Source organism: Elephantulus edwardii, unplaced genomic scaffold (assembly GCF_000299155.1).
Source record: "Elephantulus edwardii isolate Elephantulus edwardi_28Jun2011 unplaced genomic scaffold, EleEdw1.0 scaffold00197, whole genome shotgun sequence".
NCBI lineage: Eukaryota > Metazoa > Chordata > Mammalia > Macroscelidea > Macroscelididae > Elephantulus > Elephantulus edwardii.
The window spans coordinates 763811-787058 of NW_006399947.1; the positions used below are offsets into that span (position 1 = coordinate 763811).

Here is a 23248-nt window from a genome sequence, read left to right on the forward strand (position 1 = left end):
GCCCCTCCAAAGACTAGTCTCTCTTTGTAACATGCCCAAAGTATGTCAGATGGAATTTTAGAATCTTTGCCTCCAAGGAGCAGCATGTTCCACTCTCTCCAGGATGAATCTCTCTGTTCTCTTAACAGTCCATATTCAATATTCTTCTCTAGCACCACAGCTCAAAGGCATCAATTTTCCTTCTATCATCCCTAGTCCTTGTCGACCTTTCTGATGCACAGCACATAATTGTGAAGACCATGGCCTGGATCAGGTGCACCTTAGTCTCCAGACTGACATCATTGCTATTCAGTACTCTGAAGGTGTCCCTCACAGATGACTTTCTCTTCACCATCCATAATAATGCTGCCAACTGGCCCAGTGGGGAGAATCTTTGTTTTCTTGATGTTGAACCCATATCTTAATGGAAAGAGATTATCTCATACTTCTGGACACTACTGGCTGGTCGGTTCAAATTGATTTTTCCCATGTTTAAATGTCACCAGAGTTCCAGCACCAGATTGTAAATAATTTTAAGATAATCCAACTGATTTTAAATGTGAGAAACAATAAAGCTCTGTTAGAAGGATAAAAATTTTTAAAAAGAACACAGGAAATGGAGATAATGCAGGGAGTAAAAGAAAGCTTAAAAAATTTAAGAGCATCAAAGACATAAAGAGCTACAAAAGAAAAGACTATTATAATAAAAAGTAGAATTCAGAGAAAACAAGCTCTGAAATAGTCAAAATATGTCCCAAACTAGATATTAAATAAAGGATTTGAAAGCATAGAAAGCAAGACAACATATCTCAGACAAAGAGAAAGAAGGAAAACAGACCAGTAAGTAAAGTAGGGCGTAATGTACAACGAATTGTTGCTGAGAAGGGTGAGCAACCTCTGCCCCTGGGATTAACTGCCTCTTAAAACCTGCCAAATCAGCTCTGGGTCAGTTCAGACACTATGGTACACAACAACCAATAGCATTTCCATAAAGGTGAAAGAAAAGATAGCAAGGGAAAAAATGATCCAAGTTGAAAGGGGCCTCTGGAGAATGACACCTCAGAGCACAGATGAGTTTAGACAGACAAGTGCCAATTTAATGAACAAATTGTGAGGTTACTTGATTTAAAAATAAGGCTCAGGCACTTATTTTTAATAAAAATGAAATTAGAACATTAAAAAATGAAGAAAATAAACTACTGAGAAGGAATACCTAAATTAAGAATTAAAAATTTTCATCCTGGAAAATCTCACTTTCACTTTTCTCAGAGCTATGATATTTAAACTTCCACCTTCCACATAATGCATCCTCTCATCACTGAAAACTCCGTTAAGTCTAAGCTAGCACATACAGTGCTCAACCCAGCAGTTACAGGCTTCATTTGTCTTTTTTCGAGGAAAAATCTGACTCAAGTGACACATTCTGTTTAAAAGACCTTTGCATCCATCCTATCATGTGAAAGTGGGGGAAAAAACCGCTCCAAAGTTTGCTACTCTGAAAACTGGTATTTAGGTTTTCATTAAGAGCTTAATAATGACATGAAGGAGGAAAATATTTTCAAATCAAAGCAAGATTATTTTAAAATAAAATTTGGAAAATGTTATAGTTTAGTTTCTAATTCAATGAGATATTAGTTCAGTAACAGATCTGTAGCACAGAGAACCAATCACTGACCAAAAAGGAAAGGGTACAATTCAGATATACACTAAATTATATCTTTCATAAAATATTAGGAGAATACAATTTTTAAAAGCTAACAAAACAGTTTCACAATTGAACATGCCAACTCTTTAAGCAAGTTATCTTGGTTATTATATACCAAATACTAGCAGACTTTTGAAATCCACTCTGGAGATCTTCTCCAGCCTCAGATGAAATCATAGGCAAATCTTATAATTTTTCTAGTCTATCTTTAATGATACCATTTTAATTTAATAATAATAAAAAACTCTGAAATGTATTTCAATTAAGATTTCTCCCATTCTGTAGCTCCTGCTTGCTAAAGGCCTACAGGTAGGAAGTTTGCAGCTGGGAAAGGAAGTAGTGACAGCACATCTATGCTCCCTGACCACCCAGGACTGGAACCAGTGGGGATGGAAAATCATAGAGGAAAGCAGTCAAGTTCTTACTAGACCTGTACTCATGACAAACATCTGTGGGGCTCTCAACTTCACTGGGCACTTTTATGTCCTTCTGACACTGTTCCTATCACTGTGGATTGCTTATGGGCAGTACCTTGACTTGCCATGTAACTTCTTGTAGCTGTTTCTGATTCTCTGCTCAGCTCCTAGGACCAAGAAATCCAATCCCTGTATAGGACTTCTTAGACAGGATCTAAGAAAATCTCAGATTCTTAGAACCTTCATTTAGACCACAGGGTGCTCATACCTTCTGCATCCACAGACCACAAAATATAAGAAAATGACATATGTAATTTTCAAATACAATTAAAATATTCAATAGCTGGCCTACTGCTGCATTTGGATCAGATTAGAATTATGAGTCACATATGTAACTGAAAATATTCGTTATTTACATTTTAAAAAGTAAAATGCAACCATAGCCATCTCTCTTGAGTACAGGGCAATCTCCTCCTCTGCGATCAACTGCCTCTGAAAAACCACCACAGGATCAGCTATGGGTTGGTTCTGACTCTACAGTACTCAACAACAACAGGTCAAGTAAGAATTTTAGTGCTTTCTTCTCATTTTCCATTCTTACTTTAAAAAATAAAAAGTTAAATATTAATGAAAGTTTACAGAGACTTAGGGTTTCCTGTCATTCATTGTTGCCCTTTTCTCCCTGCCCCTGCCTCTTCTCCTTGAAAAGTGAAACTCCTTCATTGTTATGCAATCCCTCCACCCAAGTCTACTCCACTGTTCAGCCTTCATTCTGGACTCCTGTAATGACAATAATACCCAATCATATATCCCTTTTAAACAGTTCTCTCTCTCCCTCATCTGTTTCAATGTAGTATACATCATTCCTCTCCTCCTTCTCTGTCTTCCCTCAACCTCAGTGTCAGTCCCGTTTTACAACAGTGAGTAGCTCTATGCAGTATTTGTCCTTTTATGACTGAGATATTTCACTCAGCATAATGCCCTCCAGGATTGTCCACTTTGCATAATATTTCGTGAGTTCCCTGTTTTTCAATACTGCTTAGTATTCCATTGTGTGAATATACCAGAGTTTTTCTATCCATTAGTTTGTTGATGGGCACTTGGATTGTTTCCAGCTCTTCGCTATTGTGAAAAAAGCTGCAATAAACATGGGTGTGCATATATCTGCTTGGGTGGCGGTTATGTTTTCTTTAGGTTAAATTCCCAGTAGTGGAACTGCTGGATCAAATGGTATTTCTATTTACAACTTTTTTTTTTATTTGCAACTTTTTGAGAAAGCACCATACAGATTTCCATAGGGTTGCACCATTTTACACTCCCACCAACAGTGAATACGGGTTTCAGTTTCTCCACAACTTCACCAACATTTGATGTTTGCTGTTCTGTTAAATTCTGCTATTCTTACTGGGGTGAGATGATATCTCATAGTTGTTTTGAGTACTTACCTATTAAGGCTGTGGTAAACCGATTCATGGAGAGAGGTTCTAAATACATTGGTCCTTCATAGGCAGACTCCAGTTCACTCCTAACATAGTCCCTAAATGAATGATAAGAATATATTAGATAAATTACAAGCAATATGAGGGGCAGCTTGAAACATAAGCACATTATTTTTCTGATTACAGAATTGGGTTCCCTGTCATAATTTTTTCCTTTAGTCTGTTTGGTTGTCTTCATATTATAAATGTAATTCAGCAACTTAACATTATTCTAGAAGTTCTTTTGCTGACCTATTGTTTAAACTTTTCTAAAATTTCTCTTTAGTCTTTTATTTTGTGAATTCAAATTATATGTAACAAAATTTAAAAAGGAGCATTTTCTGTACTTTATTTTTTAACTCAGAAAGAATTGTGTTAACAGAGTGCTAATATTATTAGCCCTCTGCTAGGCCATGGAATAAAAGTAAACAAGATGGGCTGCTATCATGATGCTTATAAATTAGGATACAAATACACACTTTCACAATTAATTAGTTACAACTGTGCTAATCAATAGAAGAAAAAAAAACACAGGAATGAATGTTTGAAACAGAGTACCATAGAACATAAATTTTGTGTTTAGCTGCTAAGTAAAAAGGTGACACCTCGAATCGACCAACTCTCCTTCACAAGAGAAATCTCCACAGGAGGTTCTGTGAAGATTTATAGCCTTGAAAAACTAAAGAGCTGTTCAGTCCAACAGAAATGCTGAGTTGAAACTGGTATAAAGGCAGAGGATTGAGTTAGGGGTTTAAAAGACTTCTATGCCAATGAAAGAATTTTTCTTTTACTTTTCAAAGAGAAGAGCGAACTGGGGGGGAGGGGTGTGCAGGGAGAAAAAGCCAAGAATGAATGAATGGAAATCCAAAATTTCTGTAAATGTTCATTAAAATTAATAAAATAAAATTTAAAAAAATTAAATGGGAAGAATATGTTGTAAAAAATATGTTGCATTAAAAAAATAATAATAATATGGAGAGGAAGGCTAACTAATAAGATGTGGGTTAAAAGTCCAAAAGAGAAGTGCAGGGGGTCAGAGGGGCAAAGGATGGGGAGAGGAAGAAATCACTAGGATAACAGTGTGGTGAGCACAAGTAGGGGAGAACTCTGTGAGAGGTGAAGGAATTAGGAAAGATCCAATGGGAACCGAAAAAGACAGTATTAGTACGCATAGATCAATGGTGATTAATCACAAAGCATACGACTTTGAAACATATTGTGAATGTAGGAACGTGTGAAATGCAGTCTATATCAATTTTTTTTATATAAACCAATATAAAATAAAAATACAATGCTGGGGGAAAAGTAAAAAAAAAAAAAAGACTTTTATGGGCAAAGATTTATTTTAAAATCTTTTGTTTCCAGGCTCTGAGAAAAGATTTCTGTTTTTATTTGAAATATCATTGATTTTATCTTTCATTCTACCTTGTTGTTATTTGCTGTCAAGTCACCTTGTAATTATACATTTTAATAAATTCCTCCACTCTTCAATCTTGAACCTCTTAATCAATCACTCCACAATACAAATTAGTATTATCCTAGGTCCCTTAAATCCACTCTGCTTATCAACTCTCTCTCACAGTCATCTTTCAGAATCTTCCCTGTTTGGCCCACTTTGGTTCAATAGGCCACTGCAAGGCACTGAAGACTACACACTGACCTTTTGGACTAGCTATTTGCAAGATCCCAGATTTGGTTTAATGAAAGCGAGATTACCTAATAATGGCAAGCAATCACCACTAAGCAGTATATTCTGAAAGGAGATCTAAGCATTGCCTCCCACATACACTTCATTAAAGAAAAGCTTGGAAGAACGCTAGAAGTCCTAATCCACAACACGAACAGTCTTCCAAGCATCCTGGAAAATCTACAACCAGGATAGGATAAAACAAATGAATGGGACCTTCTAAGAATTAAATCCCTATGCACATCTAAAAACTTCATCAACAGAGTAAAAAGGGAAGCCACAGACTGGGAAAGTTATTTGGTAATGGCATGTTAGAAAAGGGACTTATATCCAGAATTTATAAAATACTCGAGTACCACAACAAGATAAACAATTCAATTGAAAAATGGGCACAGGATACGAACAGACACTTCATCAAAGAAGACATTCAGGTGACCAACAAACACATGCAGAAATGTTCAAAATCCCTAGCTCTAAGAGAGATGCAAATCAAAACAACTATGAGGATGAATCCTTGACACACTCCTTTCCTGATTCTGAACCATGCAGTGTTTCCTTGCTCTGTTCTGAGAACTGCTTCCAGTCCAAGTATAAGTCTCATCTAAGCACAATCAAGTGTTCAGGGATTCCCATTTTCCACAATGTTAGCCATACTGATGATAAGAAAACTTTAATCTTTTCTCCGTTATTATGATGCCCATTGACCAAGTGATAAGGATTTTTGTTATTGGGGTTTTTGTTTTGGTTTTTTTTGTTGTTGTTTTAAAGGCAGAATAAGTTTATTCCTATATACAGAAAAGTCAGTGTGTACATACATCAGCCCAGTCTTTGGCCTTCATCTTCTCCAGCTTAGCAGGAAAGGCCACTGACTTGGGCCCCAGGATGCTGCCTCCCCAGTGGTGATGGATCTCATCATGTCTGTCACTGTAATTGGTCCTGAGAGCTTACACCAACTTCACCAGAGCACCTTTATTGTCCAGGTCCACTTAAGTAAAAGCAACAGTGGTACAGGCCTTCTGATGCACAAGGCAGCCCAGTCTGGTCTTGCCCTTGATGATGTAGAACGGACCACCTATTTTATAATACAAGGACGACAGTAAGACTATCAGCACAATGGGGTCCACATTGTGTGTGATCACCACCAGCAGGGCCTTCTCGTTCTCCACCAGAGTGCTGACAATATTCACTCTGGAACAGAGGACTAAGGTGGAGGTGAGGTCTTTTGGTAGAAGAATCTCCTTTGCCAGCACCCTTCTTCTCAGCCAGGCCAAAAGCCTCTGCATTTTTTTGCTTGGACTGCAGTCAGTACTCATGGGCCAGCTTCAGCATCTGAGTAGTAATCTGGCAGTCTAAGACCTGGGTAAACTTGTTAATGGCAGGTGGCACCTTGAGTCACTTGTAGAGGATTGCACTTTGACACAGCAGTAAGATGTAGCAGAGGCATCTGACAAACCAAGTAAGGTCCCTTATGGGCTGGATGTCTTGCCCGATGCCAAAGTTTTTGGGCCATTTCTTGAACAGGGGATTTACCACTTTCTTGATCTGCTTCTTGACCACGATAGCTGCTGGGACTGCCTTCTTCCCCTTGACCTTCTTTCTCTTTGGCATCTTGGGCGGATGGATGACAGTAAATTTTTGTTTTCTAGATGGTTAAGATGTAACCCATAATGAAGACTGTAGGCTTTTTAATTTTTTTTTTTTTTTTCAGTTAAGTGCTTCAGGTATTCTTCACTTTTTGCAAGGTTGCATCATGTGCTTAATGTGGGTTGTAGATGAATCTTTTTCTAGGGTTGTTGACGAGTCACCCTAATAACACATTCTTCTTCCTCATACAGTCCTAGGTAAGAGTCTATGGTAAGACTGTTGAAATTCTAATTTTTAGTAACAGTTTACTAACTATTTCAAGACTGAATCAAAAGGTATTCAATAGAAACAACACAACTTTTCAATTGAAAAGACTTAAAATGTAAGATGTAAAATGTATTGAAAATTCTTACCATTCAACTCACATCTAAAGAAAATCTTTTCCTTCTTAAAGTTCATTCTTTTCAGCTGTGCAGTATGTGGAATGCTGACAAACAATTCTGAGTCACAAAACATTTTGAAAAATGTAGCTCTCTAGTCCTTTGTAAAGAATTCTTGGGTGGAGCAATGAGTTTATGCACTCAGCCACTTACCAAAAGGCTGGAAGATCACCCAGAGGTGCCTCAGGAGATCTGATGATCTACTTTGGAAAAATCTGCCATTGTAAATCCTATGTAGCACAGATCTACTCTGACATACATGAGATTATCTCTTCTATGAATTAAGTTGTCTTGGAATATGAAAGTATAAAATACATGAAAAGAGTCTCAAGAAAGGCCTGCAATTGGAAAAAGTCTTGCTCAAGAATTAAACAAGTAACAAAAATTAAATAGCAACAAAACCCCTACTAACTATGCAGTGACATTCAAGCATGTGGGTTATAACAAATTATGGTGAACTCTGTAAAGATTAAGAATTCCAGAAAACTTAATTGTGCTCATGTAAAAACTGTAAATAGACCAAAAAGCACTGAAAGTAATCAAGAGTAGGAATGTCAGTTTAAAGATTAAGATGAACCTGACCCAAGCCACAGTATTTTCAATTGCTTCACAAGAATGTGAAAGTTAAACAATGAGACTAAAGAATTAATGCCTTTGAACTGTGGTCATGGCAAAGGATACTGAATATATCACGATCTGCCAAAAGAATAAATAAATCTGTCTTGGAAAAAGTGCAGTCAGAGTGTTCCTTGGAAGCAAGGATCGTGAGACTTTGTCTCACACTTTGAGCACATTTTCAGGAGGGGCTAGTCGCTGGAAAAAGATTAATATTTGTTAAAGCGTCAGAGGAAGAGAAGAGGACCTTCAAGGAGATGGGATAACACAGTGACTACAATAATGAGCTTAAACACATTAAAGATTATGGAGACTGCATAGAGCAGTCACTGAGGTGGAGTTGACTCAATGGTACCCAATAACAAGAAAAGGACTAAAGACTTTCTACAAGTCTCCCTTAAACCATCTAGCTCAGTCGTTGTGATGACCAAGGAACAATATTGTACATTCTGGCCACTTTAAGTCTTCAAACTGTTAATTTCCTAGAAATCTAATCAACATTTATACAAAATGAATTAAGTTATGTTCTTTATCAGTATGTGAAAACAAAAAGATACTACTCAATTTAAGATTAAAATAGTTCTGATAACTCTTCTGAGAGGTAAGGAGTTGTGCTGCCAACTCAAAAGCAGGTGATTCGAATCCACAAGCTACCACAATAAGAAGTTCTAGATACTGTCATATAGAAATCCCATATATAAGGACCTACTCTAGTGGCATACTCTGGAGCCAGCTGTGCTGTTAACTAGAAGGCTGAGAGACATTGGCAATTCAAATCCACCAGTCACTCCACAGGAGAAAGATAGGCAATCTCTTCTTATTAAGAGATTACAACCTAGGAAACAAATGGATAGTGAACTCCAGTGGTTCAAATTCACCGGCTGTGCCAAAGGAGAAATATGGGCAATCTTCTCCCATTCAATTTACAGCCTCAGAACCCATGGAGGGTAAGCCATGAGTCAGTTCTGACTTAATGGCAACAAGAGAGATTGTCCCTTGGACTCTTGGTCTAAATTCTACAGAGAGAGAAGGTTTACTTTGTTTTTAAGAATCCAAGACACAGAGATATGATCATGTGCCAACGAATTAAGGTCACTCTTGCCACTTTTGAGTGGAGCACACCTAGACTTTAATGTTGTTAGGTGTCGTCAAGTAGCCTGCGACTCATAGTGTTCCTGTGTACAACAGCCTTAAACCCTGCTCTATTCCTGTGCCAATCTTATTGTCTCTGACACACCTACCCTCATTACCCCAGTCACTGAATCAATCTCTCCTGCACTATCCCTTCACTCTCCCAAGCATGAAGTCCCTCTCTAAAGACTGGTCCCGCCTTGCAACACGTCCAAAGTATATCAAACCAAGCTTCAGAATCCTTACCTCCAAGGAGCAACCTGGTCTCAACCTCTCTAGGACGAACTTGTTAGTCTCCTAGCACTCCATAATACATTCAATACTCTTACATGTGAGAATTACAAGAAATATAGCACTACTCTAAGTAATCTAGATTTTGCAATTCTGGCATCAGTGGAAGCACTCTGGGCAAAGACGAGATGTTAAAGAGAAAAATACCACCTTCTAGGCATCATTCTAAGCACAGGAAATCAACCAGGCACAAACAGAAGAGATGAACTTGAGAAGACTCATTGTCTGGGAAATACCTTGGGAATTTTCAAGGCTAGAGCTCTGCTTCAATAAGAGGGCCCAAGAGCCAATGACTTCAGTCATTAGTATTTGATTCCTTTGTACTCAAAGATGTAGTAAAACAGGGAAGTAGAAAAACAGTATGGGGGGAGGATACCAGAATATTAATAGCACTACCTCTGGATGATAAAATTTCAAGTGATTATTACAACATTCAAAGATTTTTTTATACATTCACTGTCTACAGTCAATATGATTTCAATTCTATATAAAAATTGTATTTCCAAGATTTACTAACTGTTAGCCAGTGCATCCAGGGTGACTTGACGGCACTTAACAACAATAACATCAACACAGAGAGATCAACTGGCCCAGTGGACAGAAGGCGATGCTACCAAGCCGAAGATGGGTGACTTTGAATCTGCAGCCCTCGGGCCTGTCTTTCATTGGTTTTGTTCAGACATTCTTCTAGGTCATGTAGCCCTGGTGTACAAGTTGCCGTACAGAGGTGACTTGTGGTGGCTGTGAGGTTCAACACTGCGACACTGATGTGTCAAATGCATTAATGGTTGGTTACCCAATGCAGACAGAGAGTGGGGTGGAGCTCCCCGATTAAAACAAGCTTGGAAGGAGGAGTGGCATCCACTTCCATTAATAGCTTGCCTCCAGAAACCCTATGAACCTGGAGAGAGGATGAGAGACACCCAAGCATTGAGGACTCTCCTTCATAGGGTCGCTATGAGTCACCTGCAACTCGACGGCACTTAACAACATACAAAAAATTGTTTCCGATCACTTAAGACTTGTTAGGAAAAGATATGCTTCAAATTTATTACATTCCAACACATTTATGGTATAATTTCCTGTCTGACTGCATTTTCACATTCTGTTCCCCAAAGTCCCTCTCTCTGTTACTGCCTTTAAGTTGGAACTGAATGACCCTCAATTAGGTTTCCGAAGCTGTTCGATTGTATCTTTTCTCCCACTGAGACATTCAAACTGACAGAGAGGCTCAGCCTTTGGGGTTAGCAGTGTCAAGCTCACCAAAGAGCCCTAGTTCCAAAAAAGGAGGCATATATTCATTAGCAAACTACAGTCTTAAAAAGTATCCCTAGGATGGAGAAGCAGACAATACTGCTAAGCAGTTTTGAGCTACACAACCAATTTCATCAAATAAATGATAGTAATTCACTACTTGTGATGGCTGACTACCCATTAAGCTGACTTTCACAGATCATAAATTGACAGTGCTAAAATGCTGAGTGACATTCACAACCATCAAGATGGCTCGGGCACCTTTTCTCCAGCACTGTAAGAAAGCTCAGGTGGTTCGGTGGTAAGGAGTTGCACGGTCAACCCAAATGTACAGCTGCTCTGCAGGGGAAAGATAGGCAATCTCCTCCTAGACAATTTACTGCTGCTGAAAACCCACTGGAGGGTCAGCTAGCAGTCAGTTGAGACTTCACAATACATAACAGCAACATAAGAAGAAAGTATCCAGGTACCTCTACAGAGTTAAATTTAAGGCTTTTGTTAATTTGTTTTGGGGAGCTCTGGTGGCCCAATGGATAGGAAGTTAGGCTGCCAATCCAAATGCAAGCAGTTCAAATCCACTAGCGGCTCCTCTGGACAAAGGAAGACACAATTTACAGACAGAAAACCCAGTGTAATATCAGCTATGAGTTGTCCCAACTCAAAAGCAAAGATAGACCACTATTAAACTGAATTAAATATAAAAGAATATAAAAGGGCTTTATGTTATGTAATAGTTTAGTCTTTCTGATAATTTTCTAAATTACAATTATGCTTTAGTAATATACTTAATAGAAAAATGATTAAGTAGCACAGTGAAGTAATACACCTGCCCAAGAATATGTTTTGCATCAGGTTACCTTATTTAAAAAAAAAAAAACAATAAACACTGAATAATAAAAGATTTTAAAAAGTCATGGATTTTTCTAATAATAAAAAAAAAATCTCAAACATACACACAGAGCAGTATGACAGTGTTTTTAAAAACAGGAATAAAATTTGAGCTTAGTACCAACTATAAGTATTCTATCTGATGGCCCTGTCATAAGGAGTGGTGCTGTCATACCAAAGGCATGCAGTTCGAATCCAACAGTCATTCACAGGACAAAGAGAAGAGAAAATCTCCTCCTTTTCAATTTACTGCCTCTGAAAACCCGCTGAAGGTTCAGTTGTACGCAGGCATACAACAGTAGCAATTACTTAGAAAAACAGACAAAAAAACCATTCCACAACTTTGAGATAGTCACTACAAGAAAAAGCCGTAGCTTCTGAATACAGTTCATAAAAATTATTTTAATCAAAAAGGAAAACCTTAAATTCAACTATACTTTAAAACTGTGATCACATTCATACCTTGAGATTTGATGTCCAGCATACAGGAGCAGGGCAGTCAAAAAATATAAGTAAAGCTGAACCAGATGCTGTCTGGGCAAGGTTAGTAGCACAACACTTAAGATATAACCTGAAATTAAAAGAGAGAGATAAATGAAAAAAACATGATTCCAATTCAGTTCCCCAATAAATTATACTCTAACAGGAAGAGGCCTGAAGTAAATTGCTTTCTTTTTATCTGGCTTTAATTAATGTCAGTGGTTCAGACTCCTTCAGTAAATTGAAATGTATTATCAATAGATCTTGTTTTTTTTACAAATTAAAGATGTTTTCACTTTTTTTACGTTTTCACTTTTTTATATGGTTTTTCTATTTTACAATCAAGTATATACCACACAAAGATACAATATTAACATCTTCCATCATCTGTTTTTCCTTGATCTACCTGTTCTATACCAATTCTGTCATTCTCTGTAAATTAAGAAAAAGAATGAAAACTTATATTCCTAAATCCACACTTACGTTCTGTACTTTAAGATTTTGTTTTCCAATCCTGAAGACCCTCATCTCCTCCATCTTCAATCATTCCCCTAAGGCCAGTCCTCATTTTTATTTTTATTTTTTTAATGAAGTACAGGGATCTTCTACATTTAAAAATTAACTCAATCATATACATATTTTTCCTCATTTCATTGTCAAATGTTTCAATCCACCTGTACTTAAGGTCTCCATCTTCTAAGCTCCTATTTCCCCTTAATACTGCACAACCTAGTTTTATCCTTTTCACTCTATAAAGAAACTTGGAAGTAAAAAATTACCCACTTGTCTCATTTAAGAAATTATACTTATTCTTGTCATATCATGAAAAACTATTTTCATAATGCTTTTATTCTCTGGCATGATTTCCTTCTACCTTGCCTGCATCACTGGACTTTATCACCTTACCCAGTAAACACAAAAAATATGACTACTAAGTTTGTTTTTCTCTCTCTATATATATAACTATCTATCTATATATCGAACTCAAGCAAGCTATTTTGTTGCTTTAAATATCCCCTTCTAAATTATTATAAAAAATGCATTTATAATCCATCGAAACTTGCTTATATTGAAGTACAAATTAGACATCCACCCTTCTCCCTCAGCAAACCTGCTCCCATTTCTTCACTCTCCTAAATTCTATTCACTGACTCAAAATCTAAGCCATCTTTCACTTCTATCACCAGGTTCTTAGTCTTGCTCATTATCTTTCATGTTATCCTGTGTCACATCCTAATCTCCTCTGTAATGCAATCATATACTTTCGGTTTCTCTAGCCTCATACACCTTGTGTACACTTCCTTAGCAAGGTAATATTCTCAACTTTATTATTTTCATTTTGATAATGCTCCTCCTCTAAAACCTTCAAAGGCTCAAAATTCCTCAGTGATACCGTAGGTCTTGCACAATCTGCCCTCAATTTACTGTTCTGTAACTATCCTACAACCAATTAATTAGTCTATTTGGCACAGATGCCTCTTACTTAGCACGTAATATCCTCCTGAAGCTGAATCAGCATTTAAAGCTCAAGACTAGTGTGTTAGAAAGGACAAAACAAGAGAATTTCAGTTTCTCCCACACTCTTAATAACAATTCACAGAAACCAGGAACATGTACTTCTATCTGCTTTTAGTTCTTAAAAATAATTCCTCTGCTTTTCCCTCCATGGTTTCTCTCCACTCCCATGAGTAACTTGGCTCCTGGGGCTCCGCTCGCTTGCCCACCCTCCCGCGGCATGCCTCCCAGGACCACGCCGCTGCCGCCACAGCTTCCGATGGCCTTCGCTGCGCCCCCGCTGCAGAAAGTAAAGTTTGAAGAGAGGGGGGAAGAGGGGCACCAGGGAGAGAAGGATCCACTTGGAGCTGAGGAACCAGACCCCGGCAGCTGTCCGAGAACTTGTTCTGGACAACTGCAAGTCAAATGATGGAAAAATTGAGGGTTTTTGTGAACTTAGAGTTGCTCAGTTTAATACATGTAGGCTTGATTTCATTTTCAAATCTTCCCAAATTACCAAAATTGAAAAAGCTTGAGCTCAGTGAAAATAGAATCTTTGGAGGTCTGGACACGTTAGCAGAAAAACTTCCAAACCTCATGCACCTAAACTTGAGTGGAAATAAACTGAAGGATATCAGCGCCTTGGAGCCCTTGAAAAAAATGAGAGAATCTGAAAAGCCTGGATCTGTTTAACTGTGAGGTTACCAACTTGAATGATTACCAAGAGTGTCTTCACGCTCCTCCCCCAGCTGACCTATCTGGATGGCTATGACCAAGAGGACCAGGAAGCCCCTGACTCATATGCTGAGGTGGATGGTGTGGACGATGAAGAGGAGGATGAAGATGAAGACGAAGATTTAGAAGGGGAAGAAGATGGAAATGAAGTCAGCGGGGAGGAAGAATTTGGACATGATGGAGAAGTTGATGAGGAAGATGAGGATGAAGATGAAGAAGAAGATGAAGATGAGGAAGAAAGAGGGAAAGGTGAGAAGAGGAAGAGAGAAACAGATGATGAAGGAGAAGATGATTAAGACCCCAGATAACTCAAAAAAAGAACAGTTCAGTGTTGATTGGACTGCTCATATGGATTTGGTAGCTTTAAAAAAAAATAAATAAATAAAAGTAGCTGTGATACAAACCCAAGGACACCCACCCACCCAAAGAGCCAAAGAATAGTTCCTGTGACATTCCACCTTCCTGTTTAGTCCCTCTTGGAACTCCACCACCAAGTGTCGGAACTTTGCTCTAACAAAATTGTAAGCGTTGTTAGGTTTTTTGTGTAAAACTTGCTGTAGCATGGGTAGCTGTGATCGGTGAGTCTCAACCATTCGTGGCTACCAGTTACTCTGAGATTGTAACAGCATTTTTACTTTCTGTACAACAAAGAAGCTTTGTAAAGAAAATCTTAACATTTAAAAAAAATCCTCCAATTTCTTTAATTAACTCTATCTTCAACTTTAAGCAAAGAAAAACTCCACTGCTATCATGTTAATTAACAATGATAGTGACTCTACAGGACAGAGCAGAACTGCTGCACAGATTTTTCAATACTATAAATCTTTGTAAAAGCTAGTTGCCATATCCTTCTGTAAAGTGCACAGCAGATTCAAATCACCAGCCAAGCACTTTAACCATTTTATCAGGAGGCCTCATGAAATGAAGAATCCTTTAAAGGACTTTTAAAAAATATTATATTCTGTAAGAATTTATAGACCTTGCAACTGAAGGATTTCCTAATTAGTCTACTGAAAGAATCTCTCCTTAAATTTTGTATTTTAATGGGAATACAATTCCTGTGGATAGTAACTTAATAAGGGTAACAATGCAAGCAATGTGAATACTAGAATATTGAATTATATTCATGTAGAATCTGAACATAAACAAAGGAGGTCACCATTCCAACAGTACATGAGGCTACTATGTATTTTAACCTCAGGAAAGGTGGATGTCAAGCTGTATCCTTGTTACACAGGCTGAACTAAATGAACATGCTATCAGTACTAGAGGAAGACTCATTAACAAACTGGAGTACACAGGCAACAGAAGCTTCTTGCTGAAAGTAAGAAGTCTCAAAGGACTTACTGATGAAAGGAAAAGATTACAACATTCAATGTTGATCCCACCACCTTGCAGGGAGGGCATCCTTCTACTTCATGATAACTCACTGCCATTGAGTTAGTTCAATGCTGAACAATCCTGCAGGTAGAGTAGAACTGTCCATAGGTTTCTAAGATGGTAAACCTTTATAGAAGAGGATTATCTCACAATCTTTTCGTTGGCATTCAAACGCTCTAGCAACAATGCTACCACGGCCCCATATAATGAGAAAATTGTACGTCAAGGATTTCAATTTATCTGGATTCACAATGGAATCCTATAAATGCAGTAGTCAAGAAATCAAATTCTGTATTGCATCAGGCAAATGCACGGCAAAAGACTTCTTTATAAAGCATGGCAAGACTTCATCCCACATACGATGAGCATGTTATCCAAAAGGACCAGGCCCTGGAGAAAGACTTCATTACAGGGTCATAAAAAAAGGGAAAACCTTCAGTGAGATGGCATGACACAGTCACTGCTACCATGGGCTCAAACAGAGAAAGGACTGTGTAGATAGTACAGGACTGGCCAGTGTTTTGTTCTGCTGTACATACAGTCACTATGAATTAGAAATCAACTTGATGACATCTACCCACCACCATTTCTGTGGAGATGACATTAATTTGACCCAAAGATATTGGTTTTGTCCTTGGTTCCCAAGAGGTAACTTTTAAAATCATGAAATTAATGAGTACTTGAACTGCCTTGATGAGAGGCCTCCAGACAAGCCCTGTTCATGGTTTATGCTTATGAGGTGACTCAGACAGAAGCTGATTAGGCAAAAAAATCTACAAGTTAACTTGACTGCTGACCTGAGGAAAAAGGATTACACAAGGAGGTGCCAATTAAGGTTCCTGATATGGAAGTGCAACGAGTCTCCTGGCTGGTGATAGACAATGATGCACGTGGAAAATAAGCATGTCCCTTTGAGGGGAACAAGATAACTAAATGTCCTATGATACTCTTCATTTCTATTCTTTTTCCTATAAGAAAACTGTAATAAGGAGAGTAATTATCACGAGTTCTTTAAATTATTCTAATAAATGATTAAGTATAGCAGATGCAGCATGTCAAAGTGAGTGGCTTGGACACACCTGAGCTTATGGCTAGTTTCCTCACAAAGTACCAGGGAAAACCTCCACATTTGTAGCCAGTAGGTCAGAATGAGGGTTATCACGGGAATTTCCATGTTTGCAACTGGCATCTTGAGTTCCTGAGCACACTTGGCAGGTTGGCAGGCTTTGTCCTTTTCTCAAAATTTCTGAGCTATCTCTTGATGGTAATCATCAGAGGAAGAAGTGATACATGCATGTTGTTGTTAGGCTGCTACCAACTTGAAAGCACCCAACCACAGCAGCATCAACTATCTAGTCATTCAACAACGACTATTATTAAATGCAAAGTAGGAGCCATATGAAAAATACAACAAGGAAACCACACTCTACTGAAAAGATAAATACGAAGAAAAGTCATTAACAAACAGGCTCGTGCTAGAATAAATAAATGTCTGAAGGCTATGGTCAAGATTAGTTACTAAGTTTGACCTGGATCTTCAAAGGGTAAATGAACAACTACAATAAAGAGAAAACATCCCAGGAATAGAGAAAAATAAGTATAAAATACATAAAAGCCCCAAAACATAGTTTTTAAAAAGAAAAATTCCACCACATATTACAGGGGTCAGTAAAATCTGCAGTCTAGAACAGAATTTCCAGGTACCTGAAGTGGAATGATCCGTAAGAACCTTGCTGCTAACGCAAAGGCCAAGTCACACTGGTGGTCTGAATCTACCAGTGGCTCCGAGTCTGAAAGATGATCAATTTCCTCCCATGTGACTTAGAGCTTCAGAAACTTAATCGAGGGAGGGTCAGCTAGTAGTCAGTTCCAACTTGAAAGCACTGAGTATTTGAAAGCTTAATTCAAGGAAAACTGGTGGTGCAGTTGATTAAATGTTGGGGTGCTAACTTAAACATAAGAGATTTGCATCCATAAGCTACTCACAGGAGAAAGACGAAATAATCTGTTACCACAATGACTTCTAGTCTTGGAAACATGAAACACCTGTACTTGTTCGATAGCATCACTGAGTTGGGCAGTGGATTTATACTAGAATTTTATATAAATGGAAAGGGTACTGAGTGGCAATGCTATTAATCAAGCTGGCAACAAAGCTTTGTATATTAATACTAAGTAATTTAGACTACATCTTCTGGACTAATGTTCTCAAATTCTTTAGACACTCATTGAGGACAGGTTTAAAAAAAAAGTAAACAAATCAACAATTTAAAAAGTCAACAACCATAAAACCCCTTCTAAAACCTCACACATACTGCCATTTCTACATTCCAAGGGAACAATTCTTCTAACAAACTTATTATAGAAAACAATTTTTGAGAAATTATAAATACTTACGACAAAAAACACAAATAGTATAAGCAAATCCTTAGAAATACAATTTGATAAATGTCGATAGTTATATGCCTTTTGTTCATAGGGTCGTATGATTCGTGTCTGACTGGCAGGCAATCAACAACAGCAACAACATATAACAATTACAAGAATACAAACAAAATGCTGCTGATGCAAATATGCATTACTATTTACACTATGGGGAGCTCTAGTTGGTATAGAGTTGCACTGGCAACTCAAAAGGGGGTCAGCTCAAGTTCACCACCTGCTCTGAGACAGAAAGATGCACAATCTCCTCCCATGTGATTTACAGTCTCAGAACTTCAACTTCAGAAGGTCAGCTATGTATCAATTCTGACTAGATGGCAGTTAAAGTGTTGGAGTAAAACTGAGAGCCTAGATTAAAGCACTAGCTTTGGGTTCAGACTTGGCTGGTCAGCTATAAGAAACATATTCTAAAATATCTTAGTGTTAGGTGATCTATGGGTGAATGGCTGAGAACAAGGAAATAAAGATGGTTCTGGTATTTTTAGCATGGGTAACTAAGAAAGCAAGCTTTATTATTAAGAAAGAGAGGAAGTGGAAGAGGTTTGAGGTGAGTTAAATATGAAGAGTTTAGTGACTGATATAGTGACAAAGTATCTACAGCATATCCAAGTACAGATACCTAACCAGTAATTTAAAATTCGCTTAGTATTAGACACTAGCTATGTACACAACCAGCCCTCCAGACCCTCCAGCAGGTTCTGAGAGGCAGTGAAACGAATGGGAGGGTACTGCCCATTTTTCTCCCATGGAGCAACTTGTGGAATTCAACCACAGATCTGGGGATTACAGCGCAGATTTTTACCACTAGGCCACCTAGTCTCTCAGATAAACAAGTGCCCCTAACTCTAAAGTGACTTATGCTCATGGCAGCAATTGTCAGGAGCTCCTGAAGAAATATGTTGTTGGTTTTGTGTTATGTGCTGTTAAGTTTGAATCAAGCTGACTATGACTAATGTGTCTAATCCAGGCCACAGTCTTCACAATTACTTGCAATGCTTCAGAGAGCTGGACAATGACTAAGGATGACAGTATAAGAATTGATGCGTTCAGGGAGCTCCCGTGGCCTAGTGGCAAGAAGCTGCATTGCAATCCCAGAGGTATGCAGTTCAAATCCACCAGATGCTCTGCTGGAAAAGGAGGGACAATCTCCTCCTGTACCAGTCAGATCTGATTTGATGGTACACACACAAAAAAATTAATTAAAAAAAAAAAAAGAAAGAAAGAATTGATACCTTCAAGTTGTGATGCTGGAGAAGTCTTGAACATACCATGGACTGCCAACAAAATAAATAGGTCTGTCTTGCAAGGGGGAAACCAAGTCTCTCCTTGGAGGCTAGGATTTTGAAGGTTCACCTCATCCCTGGAGGCTAGAATTTTGAAGCTTCACCGCTCTTACTTTGGGTATGTAGCCAGGAGAGACTGGTCCTTGGAGAAGGACATCATGCTCGAAAGGGAGGAGGGACAGCGCAGGAGAGGAAGAGCCCGGATGAGATGGATTAATACAGTGACTGGGGCAATGTGTCGGAATTAGTGAGGCTGGCTCAGGACAGGGAAGGGTTCAGAGCTGCTGTACATAGGGTCGTTACGGGTCACAGGTAGCTTGATGATACATAACAACATATTATATTGGTTAGTTTTTATTTAAGCTTCTTGTTTAGAGTCAAAAAGACCTCATGGAGGGCCTTTGTATTTAAAAGTTGATTGTTACTATATTTTGGAAGAGTATTTTTTCTAAATGGTACAGCACTTTTCGGTCAATTTGCTGTACTGAGGTAATCTGAGATTGCTGTGATGCTGAACCTTATGCCACTGGGGTGTCAAATGCCATAACGGTTATCCATGGTGCATAGTGTTTGGCAAAACTTCTAGTTTAGGACAAGTCTGGAAGCAGGAATGGCACTCACTTCCTAAAAACACCTCTGGAAACGCTTTAACTTTGAGAAATGATAGTTATAGAAAGGCTTCAGATCTTTTGTTCATAGGGTCACTATGAGTAGTGCTCAACTTGGGCAATCAACAGCAACATGTGCCAATATACCGAAATAGGAGATATACCCCTTGCTATATTAAAAAAGAGAGTAGGCAATCTCCTTCTTACTTTAAGGGTTATAGCAAACAATTCTCTCTTACAGTAAAGGAGTTAACAAGAGAATCTTCGTACTACTTTAAAGGAATTCACAATCTAGTTAGACAGACTGACCCTAGAATACATACCTTTAGTGGAGGTATGAACGAGGTATTTAAGGATCAAAAGGGAAGACACCAACTCTACCCCAAGATAATTAAGAAAGCAGTGGAAAGTCGAAAAGCTTCAGGCCATATTAAATGAAAATATTCATATAATAAAGAAGCTGTTGTTGTTGACTGCTGTGAGTTGAACACGACTGAACAACCTTATGAACAAAAGGCCTGAAGCCTTTCTATAATTATCAAGTTTTATTAAAGTTCATAGAGTTTCAGAGACATGTTGTTCAGGAAGTAGATGCCACTCCTGCTTCCAAAAATTAAAGAAGACAGAATATAAATTCTGGGCAATACTGACACAGAAGGGAGATTTGGTGGCATACTCTGTTGGAAGCTGTCTGCTAATGCAAACTCTGCCTTTCTGGCAGTCTGAATCTACCAGCACCTTTGTGGAAGAAAGATGGGTAATCTCCTCCCACAGAATTTACAGCTTTGGAAACACACTGGAAGGTCAACTATGAGTCAGTTCAACTCAATGGCAATGAGAGCAATTAAAAAGATGTCTTAGGAAAAGTCAGTAGTAAGAGTCAGCAGAACAAATACTAATACTGAAGAATAAGGAAAGAGAAGGTAGTTGATACCTTCATAGACATGGAAAGATCCACAAAATGAGGAATAAAATAAGGTTTACGTTTTATATCATAGGTTATTAGTGATTTTAGTAGACACAATAGAAATGACTCTTAACATCCAATCTCTTCAATGTCTTTCTTCAACTAGTTCTGTTCTCATTACTTTGGTGCCTAAAATCCTAACTGGTCCTCTTACCTTCATATACTGCATTCTTATTTTGTACTGATATCCTAACAATGTGCAGAACAGAACTCCTCCAAAGAGTTTTTAGGCTGTGATCTTTTGGAAACACATTACCAGATCTGCCCTCTGAGATAACTCAGGGTGGGTTAAAACTGCCAATCTTTCATCTAGGAGCCAAGGTTTAACATTCTGCACCACCCAGGCATTCCTCTAACAGTCTTCCTATCCAGGGCTCATTCTCCACCACAATATTAGACAACATTTTGCTATAAACAGTGGCTAACTTTCCAAAGGCCTTTTTCTGCCTAACTATCCTACTCTGTGAAACCCATTAAAGCCTCTTCACCACTGGTGACCCGATGATATTTGAAATACCAGTGGCATAGTTACCAAACTTATAATATACAAGCAGTCAGTAAAGTAGACTGGCAAGTTAATAAAAAAAGTAACCCTTTAATCCAGCAACTTCAGTTCTAGCAATTTATCCCACACTTGTATCTGCCTGTGTTAAAATTATGGCTATACAAAGTTACTTAGGACAACACTGTACAAAGAGAAGACAGATTATTTCAATGTTTATCCATTGGCAATTGTTGTTCATCCATATGACAACTGTCGTGTACTGTCAAGTCAGAACCAATCCACAGGAAACTGCTCATCTTTGTCTTGTAAAGCAACTGGTAGATCTGAATCATGTGCCTTTTGGTTGGCAGCACAACTGACCACCACACTAAGCCACCAGAGTTCCCTTTATGCCTCTATGGCAATTAGCTAAATACACTGCGGTAAATCCATACATGGGCATTATGTGGCTACACAGCACAAAAGGGAAGAGAGGAAAGAATCAGGCCTCAATATTTAATCAGAATCTTGACTGGCGGCAGAAAAGAAATTGCCAAGTGCTAGTAAGAAAAGGGGAAAGAGAAGCATAGTTTTAAGTTCCAACAGCATAAAATAATCAAGGATCAGGATAATGGGTATTATGCTACAATCTATGTAAAAATAAATTTACATTTGTTTGGATATAAAGATATAAAAATACTTCAGAAATAATGCACAATAACAACAGTAGTTACTTGTCAGGGCTGGAGTGAGAACTTAGTGGATCAGTAATAAAAGAGGGAATGATTTCTTACTCCGTACCTTTTTGTTTTCCCTTTTGAATATAATTCCACTATTTTAAATATTGAGGTTTAAAAATGTATGTAAGGGTACAATACTTAATTCGACTCTACCATTGTGTATAATAAGTATATCTTTAAAAGCTTAGCTGAGTTCCTACAGGTACAAACCAGAGTATGAATTTCAATTGTGCTAGAACTCATTCAATGCTAAAAGATCAATATTTCTGGTTATTAGGCAGCTATTGTTATAATAAATACTTCAACCTTTCAAAAATAATATATGATAGTAGTGTAAAATACTTTGCTGATTAAACTAAAAACCTAAAGCAAGCACTTAATTGTTTTTAAACTGGCTAACATACTGAGTCTTCAATAAAGCGTTGAAAAATATTTAAGGGAATCATCTCATTTTAGACTTTCTCAATGTGCCATCTAACAGAGATAAATTTACCGGATCCAGGTAGTCTGCTTCTACTGTACTACTTTTTCCATCATTCTATAATGCTGTCCTATAATAGTTTACCTAGTAATCTCAAACTGTGAGGGGTTCTCAGTGTTAAGTGTGGGAACTCAAAAGTCCTGTTGAGACAAAAATATATCTCAAAAATAAGACAATTTTTCAGGATTCTAGAAGATATACTTGGCAAAACAGCATCAAGGAGTAAGGTTATTACGGGACATCGTCTGAATCAACTCATAGCTGACCCTTGGGCAGGTTTTTAGAGACTGTAAATCACAAAGGAAGGCTGTTCAATTCTTCTCTCGAGACTTTTTCTCTCAGGAACCTGCAAACCATATGCCTCTGGGTTGGCAGCACAACTCCCTGCCACTTAGGCCAACAGGATTATTAAGAGGAAGAAAAATTCCAAGAATACAGTTGTTATTATTATTAATTATTAGAACTAAAAAATTATTAAGCAATTCTAATAATAAAGGACTTAAAGGAATGGACTTATGCTCAAACTATCACTATAAACTTTCACTTAAAAAGTTCACCGGTAATTAAAAAAAAACCATTGTTCCTACCAATACATATAACTAAACAATAGCTTAGTTAAAATTCTTTCCCTTTCATGAGGCAAATCTAAATCAATTACCAGCCAATGTACTTCAAGTATAGCCATC

General features: G+C 37.9%; 1 protein-coding gene and 1 pseudogene across 1 annotated transcript in view; one reads left to right on the forward strand and one right to left on the reverse strand.

The window, feature by feature from the left end:
- The window catches only part of RNF145 (ring finger protein 145), a 56497-nt gene that overhangs the window by 25824 nt on the left and 7425 nt on the right, over nt 1-23248 (reverse strand). Inside the window, 2 exon segments of the mRNA XM_006903611.1 lie at nt 3546-3637; nt 11931-12039. Coding sequence (XP_006903673.1) covers nt 3546-3637; nt 11931-12039 — 201 coding nt within the window.
- LOC102852847 lies at nt 13684-14473 on the forward strand (annotated as a pseudogene).